The 9,944-nt window shown below is 36.4% G+C and overlaps 1 protein-coding gene across 1 annotated transcript; it reads left to right on the top strand.

Moving 5' to 3' along the window:
- Nucleotides 1-1,544: 1,544 nt before the first annotated feature.
- On the top strand, nucleotides 1,545-8,306 carry LOC105045455 (uncharacterized). Its single transcript, XM_010923734.4, has 9 exons — nucleotides 1,545-1,794; nucleotides 1,884-1,967; nucleotides 2,657-2,766; nucleotides 2,868-2,918; nucleotides 3,872-4,015; nucleotides 4,103-4,192; nucleotides 5,693-5,799; nucleotides 7,790-7,874; nucleotides 8,035-8,306. The coding sequence occupies exons 1-9, from the start codon at nucleotides 1,683-1,685 to the stop codon at nucleotides 8,131-8,133; spliced, it is 882 nt and encodes a 293-aa protein (XP_010922036.1). The 5' UTR covers nucleotides 1,545-1,682; the 3' UTR covers nucleotides 8,134-8,306.
- The last annotated feature ends 1,638 nt before the right edge of the window (nucleotides 8,307-9,944 follow it).

Below are 9,944 nucleotides of genomic sequence, written 5' to 3'. Positions count from 1 at the left end.
ATACATTTTCTCTGAAGTAAATCTTTAATGATGACTGAAAACTCAATAAGATAAAAAATTATATAATAATAAAATATATATTATTTTTATTGATACGACTATAAAGAAAAGAGATGTACGTGAGATGCAAATAGATGGTCATGCTCTGCTTAATGATGAGAATTCCGAAACAATGGATACTGAAAATGTTGATTCAAGAAATAATTTCTCTATCAGTAAAAGACAAAAATGATGATGTTACTTCTTATTATTATATTATTTAAATATTTTATATTAAATTTTTAATTTATAAAAATATTATTTGAAAAAATAAATATATCCCGTGCATCACACGGGGTTCTAAGCTAGTGATATATTTATAGATAAATGCCTAACACATCCCCCACTCGATTGAGACTCGTTCGGACCAAAAAAATAGAGGAAAAATTAGAAAATATAGAAAAAATCAACGAAAACAAAGAAAAGATAGAGAAAAAGAATTAAAAGATAAAACCTTTTCCCACATAGAATTTTATTCTTTTTATTTTTTTTCCTTTCATTTTATTTTCTTTTTCAGAGATCCGAAAGGAGAGCACGGAGGTCGGGTCGGTGCGGTTTTTAGGTTTCGATTGAGTTTTTTATCTCAAGCTTATGGAATTTTGTGCGAGTTGCAGCGGTGTGCGTTGGTTCCTTGAGTTTTTGAGAGCGTGAGCTTGTAGGGTATGGGGATTTTTGGTCGAAAGGATTCTTTCTGGCTACAAAATTTTCAATGCATGAGGCCTGATATGAATAAAAGAAATGGACAGATGCTATCCGATTCGGTTTCACCTCTATCTAATGATAGGGATGGCAAAATAGATCCGATCCGATGGGTATGCACCCTATCCAAATCCGATCAAACTCAAAAAATAGGGTTTGATCGGATTTGGATAAAATCCGAAAACTGTAGCATGGATATGGATAGGATATAGGCAGTACTATTTTCTATCCAAATTCGAATTCGAATTCCGACCCGAACCTATAGGTATGGATAATATCCGAATCCATATCCGAATATATATATTTATAATTTTATTTTGATAATTCTGTTTTAGTTGATAATATGTATAAAATTATTTTAGTTATTTATATGTTCTACGTTGAATTGTAATTCTATTTTTATGTTTGATTTCTATAAATCTGGACTTATAAATTATATTCTATGTTGAATTGATAATTTTATTTTAATTGATAATATCCATAAAATTATTTTGATTGTTTATTTTTTTTGGGTATGAGATAGGCATGGGACGGATATAGGTTGGATATGGAGAAATGAGTTATCCATGGATATCTCTGAATTTATTAGGTATAGAGATGGATATCTTTTTTCTTATCCGATCGAATATCGAATAAAATTTAAATATAAAATATAAAATTTAAATTTAAAAATAAATAATACAGTATCTGATTCAAAAACTATCCATTGCCATCCACCCAACGGTGTCCTCTGATTCGGGCTGATATTGGCTCGTTCCTTTTTGTTTGCAGGATAAATACTCCGGTCGAGCCGGAACCAAAGGGTTTAAGCGCGGCGGCACGAGGTTAGGTTTTGCATCAGAGAGAAGGAGGCAGACGAATCAAGCTAGGGTTTTCGTATCACAGCGAAAACTGGGGTTTTCTTTCTCAAATCTTGTGGTCGAGTTCTCTTCTTCGTTGGAGTGATGTTGCGGAGGAATACGAGGCTGAGGAGGGAGTACCTCTACCGCAAGAGCTTGGAAGGCAAGGAGCGCGAGTACTACGAGAAGAAGAGAAAGATCCGAGAAGCCCTCGAAGGTTTGGCCCTTATTCACTTTCAATCAATGTCATCTTTTTGATATTATTCTCTTCCCTTTGATTTTTTTAATCTGATGTCGATATCGCAGAGGGAAAACCGATCCCAACTGAGCTCAGGAACGAAGAGGCTGCCCTCCGTCAAGAGATTGATCTCGAGGACGAATATACTGCAGGTATTTTTTTTTGGGTTTCGTATGAAGTTAATTTTTAACTCTTTGACTTTTTGCTTGTTTCCATATCCCAGAAAAGGGAGAGGGAAAAGATACCATCTTTCCATCGGGTAGTCTGAACTAAGTGTTAGAACTGTTATAAATGTGCTTGTGGATGAAATTAATTTATGGAGTTGCCACTGAAGGCTGCCTGACTCTAGTTTTCTCGAGGGAAATCAAAGTCCAAATTATCAGTTGGAATCTTAGTAGAAGTATGCTCTTTAGGTGGGGATGGAGTTGAGCAACGTATGTTTGAGCAGGAGAAATTTGCCTCATTCATGTGATGGAAATAGCGGGACAAGAAACATGGCAAGCAAAGGGGTAGAAGTATGTGATCAATGAAGGTTTAGTGGGTTATTCATGAGCTCTATGATGCATTACAGAAGCATAACTAGAAAACATAAAATTACATCGTGTGTGTGACTTGTCCATAAAAAAGAAAGAGAAGAGGCATAAAATTGTTGTAGAATTATTATGACATTCAATGATGAAATGAGGAATAAATATCATGTTTTGTTTGACTTTTGTATCATGACATCCATATGTAATTACACAGGATTGTTTTAATGCTCCAATCTAAAAGCTTTGCTTTAAATTCAATAGCTACCGAAGCTGACACTGCATTTTTCTCAATGATGTGTGAACGTGAATAGTACCAAGAACTCACATCGATGATGAGTATGCCAATGCATCAGAGAAGGATCCAAAAATTTTATTAACCACATCTCGTAATCCAAGTGCTCCTCTTACTCAATTTGTCAAGGTAATTACTACTCCCTGTACTGCTGGGACAACTTCATCATGGATCAATTGAAGTACCAAAGCTTTATATTCAATTTTAATGTGGTATTATTGTTGTTTCAGGAACTAAAGTTTGTCTTTCCTAATTCAACAAGAATGAATCGTGGTGGTCAGGTACAATTGCTCTTCTTTATAATATGTATTTTAGCCTTTGTTGCTGGTTGCAAGCATCTCATGACATTTGCTTTCCAGAAAAATGATTTTTTTGCATTCCCATCTTTGAAAGTATTTTGCTGACGGGTGCATATTTAAATGGAAATAGCTTGTAATGTTCATGAGGCCATTAACTTCTCTAATATATCCAATTACTGAATTCTGCTTTATAATTTACAGTTTACTATAACACCTGAAAGACTAATATACAGGTCTAACTTGGCATATCTAAATGCTTAAGTTAATGTACCATGCAAATCATCAAGTTCTAGCTGTGCATAATATAGTAGAAACGGTTATTTTTCAAAAGGTATGGTAGATCCTGCTAGTGTTGTTAGGGGCTGCCAAGCTTGCATGGTAGATGGACTTAATTAAGCCATTATTTGGCATGAACTAGCAGGCAAGGGCGTGCAACATTGTTGAAATATTTGCAAATGCCATGCTTACTCTTATGTCCAGAAAATCTTCTATTAGAATCTCAGCTGCCATTTATTTCTTTAGTGTCAAATTTATTGATTTGAACACCCTTCTCCATGGCTTCTTATGTGTAACTTTATAGAGGATTAAACATTTTAAACAAAATTAGGCAGCTTATCAAATGCATTGAAGTGGGAATTTAATCAACTTGGTGGGTGCCACTCCGTGTTGGCACCAACTGATACAGGCTACACACACCCTTGTGTTATGTTCACAACCAAATGGCAAGATGTATCAAACAACATTGAGCAAAATGGATTGCTGCTTTGACTTGATTGCAAGTTCTTCAATACTGTGATGTCAGTGTTGCACATGTAGATGTGTGTATATTCATACGTACATATATGGACATGCGATGAGCGTGTATTGAATATTAGTTCTACCTAAATTTTGACTTGATCTGATTCTTTAGTCTCAACTTGATAACTTCTGTGTAGGTGATCTCAGAAATTATTGAATCTTGTCGTGCACGTGAATTTACTGATGTCATTTTGGTGCATGAACATCGAGGTGAACCAGATGGTTTGATTGTTTGTCATCTTCCATTTGGTCCAACAGCTTATTTTGGATTGCTTAATGTGGTATGTGGAATACCTAAGCTATTTCTTTTTTAAATGACAATATATAATTACTTGGGATGTAGCTTGTATATGGTTTATCCTTTGCAGGTCACAAGACACGATATTAAAGATAAGAAGGCTATTGGAACAATGTCTGAGGCTTATCCCCATCTAATTCTTGACAAATTTTCAACTAAGGTACTTTTCAATTTGGACTAGCTTGAACAATATGCTTATGTATATGTGTTGATATTGAGAGCTTCTTGGTGCCATTTGATTTTAGTTTCTTAATCGTAAAAGAGCACCCTTTGTTGCTAAAAGCTACTCTTGACCTCATTCCTACATATGTAACCATAACTACAACCATCCGCCTTTTTACCAATTATTTGGCATCAACTTATTAGCTACATGACTTATTAGCTACATGATAAGTTGTCACAGTCCAATATGTTGCTATTTTTTAACAAGCATTAGGTAAAGGGGAAAGAGCTTGTTGAAACTCATTGAATATTTTATGGTTTTCTGATAATGGGAACTTTTGTCAAGGCTTGCTTTATTGAAAGGCTATTACAGGGTGTTTTTATCCTAAACTGTTCATTTCTTAAAGCAAGCATTATTATTAGCATATTATGGTTTGTGACATAGGTTTTGAAAGAAGCTAGAGAAGGATGGATGAGGTTATCATTGCATTCAGTTGTACATTAGTTGTTATTGGCATATTATGGGATAAAAAGTCAGCTTGATATGGTTTGCCAAATCATTTAATGAGCTTTTGAAATAATGGAATTACCAAATGATAGTTAGAAAAATTGTTGTGCCAATTTGTACAACAAATGTGTTATGTAGACTGCAGCAATCATTGGCAGTTTACTGATGATTGAAACTGTGAAGATACAGGAGAGCGTTCATGCAAGTTGCAATAATTCATAAAGGAACTGATGTAGCTAATACATTTCTTCGTTGAGAAAGCGTGCTGTCTTGTTAAGCCCGGAATACATGGTTGACCCTTTCCCTGTTAGCTTAAGCTTTTGGTGTCAATTGGTTGGTTAACAGTCCTTTTGTCATATGCTTCATGAATATCCTGTTTTTCTCAGCTGGCCATTTCTTAGTACGAATATTCACTGGCTGGCTTTAATATGGATATCATTGTTGTGGTTGATAGTGCAGGTCTACAAAGAACTAGAAAGGGATGCTAGATGTTGCGACTGAGTCTAGTTATATATCAACAGATGTGGCATATTATGAAAGTAGATTGACATGGTTTAGTAAATTGATGAACTTTTGAAATAATGGAACAACCAAATGATATTTAGAAAATATTGTTTAGCAATATGTACAAATAAAAATGTTATGTAGATTGGCAGTGTTTAATTTACTCATGATTTAAATTGTAAAGATACAATATGGCTTTCATGGCAAGTTACAATATCAATAAAGTAACCAATCTAGCTAATACATCCTTTAGATCAAGAAAGTTTGTTGTCTTATATCATGTTCCTTAATAAACATTCAGATCACATGTTACTGGGTTTCTTGCAAATCACAGTAGTAAGATTCTTTACCTTTTTAATATTTGCTTATGACACGTGCTCTTTTCCTTCACATTCACAGTGGATATTATCATTTCACCAGGATATTATTTTCTTCTCTTTCTTGCTAAATTCATCTCAATGTGCTTGATTTGGTGACTTATTGCAGCTTGGTCAAAGGACAGCAAACATTCTAAAACATCTCTTTCCAGTACCCAAGCCAGATTCCAAACGCATAATCACTTTTGCTAATCGGACTGATTACATCTCATTCAGGTTGGTGCTTCTGTCCTTCTACAGTTATTTCATATTATATTAATCCTAAAGGAAAAGAAAAGTTACCACACCTTAAGGAAATATGCGAGCATGTTGAAGTTACCTGGCAATATATTGGAAGTGTTGGCACTTGGACTGGTGTATACTTTAGAAGTACATTCCAAGATTTTGTGCTTGCTGGTTTCTTGACTGTTGTCCCATATTATGTTGTATCCTCGTGCTTAAAGGAGTTGGTGCTTTGGAGAGTCTAAAATTTGAATTTTTGGCTAACTGTGGAAGTTAAAATATTCCCCATGTACTGGACAATTTGGTTACTCAGCCTACTTCAACTACCTCTAGAAGGTCATCACTTATGACACTGAATAGATTTACTGCCAATACGAGGTGGTAATTACTCATGCTTCCTGCTTGTAAGAAAACACATTTAGTTTCATCTATTTTAGACATTAGGTGAGATGTATGCTTTTTATGTGTTCTTTAACTCATTCTGTCTCTTTATTCTGGTTTGGTCAACTGTAACTCAGGTTAAATAAAGGTCAGTCTTGTCACTTTTTTCCTGAGTGAAAGAAAGGATGTCTAAGTTCGGATATCTAGGTTCTGTGAGTTCAGACAAATTTTACTTTATTATATATGATGTAGTTGTGCACTTCAAATGGTTTGGCTGCAAAATCTAGTGGTTACTTCCTCTTACCTCTCTCTCTCTCTCTCTCTCTCTCTCTCTCGCCCCTCCTCCTGTCCCCTCACTCATAGCGTCCCTTCTTATCTTATTGTCTTCACCTTCCTATATCTTCTTTTTTGGGACTGGACCTCATTCTTTAACTATATTTCTATCTTCATGTTGTTATCTTACTGTTGCATCCTTAAATTTTTCATCTGAAACTTATTTTAACATAGATCTTTGTCCTCATTATTTGATATAATGTTCCTTCGATAATGATTATGTATGCAACAATGCTACAATTATTTTAAAAGCGTCTGTCAAATTTAGATCTGATTAGAATACATAGCTGAGGGGCAGATCTGCCACCGGAGAGGCTATGGGTCTTTTTGATGTTCCACAAGTGCAATTTTTTAAATGATTAATTGTGGACAATTTTACAAGGAGACGCTATTTATTGTTAGATGCTGGTATAAGCCAATATCATTGAACAATATATATTTTGTGAACTTGTTCTTGATTTACTGTAATTCTAGATGTCTGCTCTTTAGTGGTTACAGCTGTTTGATGTTGAAATGATACTTTGCTTGGGCCCGGATATATTTTCTGTTCTATTTTAAGGTCTAAAAACTAATTTAAGGTGTTTTCTTTTTTTCCCCTTCTGTTTGTTGGTTTTCTTCTGCCTATTTAAGTACACATGATGTGGCATTTCTTTTGCAGTGGCCGCATGTCATGTCTAGCTTTCAACAACCTGTAGTGCACCCTCCATAGGCCACAACTCCCTTTTTTGTTCCTGCATAGGATTATTCAATTGAGGCCTTCCAAGCCCCGCTGACCCCTTCTTTTATACGTGGTCCTCATTAGGTTTGAAATTATTCGCCTTTGGCTGAGCTTTAGACCAAATAATAGAAACCCATCGAGCCTCCTAAAGATGAGCAATCAAGCTACTGCTTGTAATTTTCATGAATTCATTCTCGTTTTCATTGCAAACCTCCTCCCTTATCACATCATATAGGTTCTTTATTGATATCATTATACTAAGGCAATCATAGTTTAAGTATGTTATTTATTGAATACATGTAGTTTGCCATTTTTGACCAACAGTTCCAATTTACTTCCAGAAAAGTTGAGAAACCATCAAACTTGTATATTTTAATTGCTTTCTAGTATCAAATTTTTTCATATACAAATTCTTAGTGCCTATAATGCAGTTTGTTATTAACAGGTAGGATGATCTGTGGCAATCTTGGTGATCCAATATGTTGTTATTATGTCTTATGCTGTACTGATCTGACATTTATTATTCTCTCTTTTTTTTTCTGAACAAAAAAGGCATCATGTCTATGAAAAACATGGTGGTCCCAAATCAATTGAACTGAAGGAGGTCGGTCCTCGGTTTGAGTTGCGACTTTATCAGGTGATCACTAGCAGATCTGACCTAAACTTTAAGCTGCTTATTGATATTTTTATAGTTTTTGATTTAGATATTAGGCTCCTTATGAACAAAAGGGTTATATGTTACATTTGATAATTATCAGATCAAACTTATTTGTGCTTTTCTTCCCCCTTGCTGGCAGATCAAGCTAGGGACTGTTGATCAGAGTGAAGCCCAGAATGAGTGGGTAATGAGACCATACGTGAACACTGCTAAGAAGCGGAATGTTCTTGGAGATTGATGACCGACCATGCGAAATATTTTTGCTCTGTATGAATTTTTTATACATTTTTTAGAAAAAAATGAGGATTTGTAATAGTTCCGATGTTCATCTTGAGAAAAATTGACTACCTAAATTTGGCCTACCGTTATCTCACCATTATATTGAAAATGGCAGAAGAAGAGGTTTAAATATTGTGTTCCAAGCCTGTCAAATATTTAATCACCCATACGTCCTTTCCTGAAAAAAGCTAGGGTTTTGCTAGAGAGAGTTACCAATGGTTTCATAAGTACTGAAACACCTACTGGGGCGCTGAGGGGTCTGGATCTGTCGGTCATTCTCCATTTTTTTTTTCCTTGTAATGTTTTCTTTTTCTTGCGGCATGTAATGGGCAGTGTGTGTATGTGTGTGTGTCTATATATATATATATAATATTTAATATCCAAACCCTCTCTCTGTCTCTCACTTTTCCTCTCTTCCATTCTTCCTCTCTTCTTCTCGGTCTCCCTCTTTTTCTGTCTCTCGGTCTTCCTCTCTCCCTCAATCTCTTGGTCTCCCTCTCTCTGTCTCTTAGTCTCTCGGGCTCTCTCTCTCAATTTTCTCTCTTCTTCTCGGTCTCCCTCTCTTTCTGTCCCTCGGTCTTCCTCTCTCCCTCAATCTCTTGGTCTCCCTCTCTCTATCTCTTAGTCTCTCGGGCTGTCTCTCTCAATTTCCTCGATGGTGCCTCTCCCTCTCCTCTTCTTCTATTTTAGGCATCCGCCGTCAGGTTAAAAGTCCATCATCGAAAACTTCTCCCTTTTCCTTCGCATCGGAGACCGCTGCCTTCTTATCGGATCTAATGGAGCAGATCGATAGTGACTCTTCCTCGGTCGAATGATCAATCGATTTGTTTTAATTTTGATTGGAAATAGTGAGAGGATTTTTTTGGGTTGTGGTATTGGATCTAATCTTTGTTTTGTCTTGGATTTTAGGAAAAATGATGATACTGAAGATATTAGGGGTGAAGCACATGGTTTGGGTATTGGGATGGTCAGCCTTTCATGACACTGTTCTAAGTCTTCTTGATGGTGCCTCTCTCTCTCTCTCTTTTTTTCCTATTTTGGACGTCCTGTTTCTCTCTCTTCGTCGTGAGATCTGCTCGTCGGTGGTTAGATCTTAACACCAAGGTCAGGAATGGAGAAGATTTGCTCCAATAGGAAATTCTCTCCTTCTCTCTGTCTCTCAATCTCCCGCTCTCCCTCTCTATCGAGATCAATCCGTCGAGATTCAATCTGTCTAACGACATCGAGTCCTCCCTCTTCTTCTGCTTCCAGCTTTCTCTCTCTCATCAAGGTCCAGATCCAATCTCTTCTCTGCCTCTTCTCTTTTGCCACTGCCTTCTGTGGCTCTGTCACTTCACGTCTCACTCTTTGCCTCGCATCGTTTCTACTGTCATTCGGACCGTCTCTCCCTCTCCACCATTGTCCTCTTTCGAGAATCGGATCTGAATATTTGGGATTCACTAGGGTCTGGGATTTCAAGATCAGATCCATTGGGTATTCGGATCCGGATCCTGTATTAGTAATTAAAATCGAGTCCAGATCTAAAATCGAGTCCAGATCTGAATATTCAGGTTCCGATCCGAAGCTGATCCGTTGACTGGTCTAAAATGGACTATGTACAAATTTGGTTCATATTGGATTTACAGGTTTCAAACCTACACCGGCTTTAGCAACTATGGCATGAAGTAGCCAGTCTTACCTGCCACGGGACTGTTTTCGTTATGTTGGAAGCTGGTAATAAAATGATTTTTCCCAAGATCGGTAGGAAATGATTTTGGAGAATCGGGCGTC

This window comes from Elaeis guineensis, chromosome 5 (assembly GCF_000442705.2).
Source record: "Elaeis guineensis isolate ETL-2024a chromosome 5, EG11, whole genome shotgun sequence".
In the NCBI taxonomy this organism is placed as follows: domain Eukaryota; kingdom Viridiplantae; phylum Streptophyta; class Magnoliopsida; order Arecales; family Arecaceae; genus Elaeis; species Elaeis guineensis.
The sequence above is the reverse complement of the archived record's forward strand: the minus strand, read 5'-3'. Positions and strand labels throughout refer to the sequence as shown.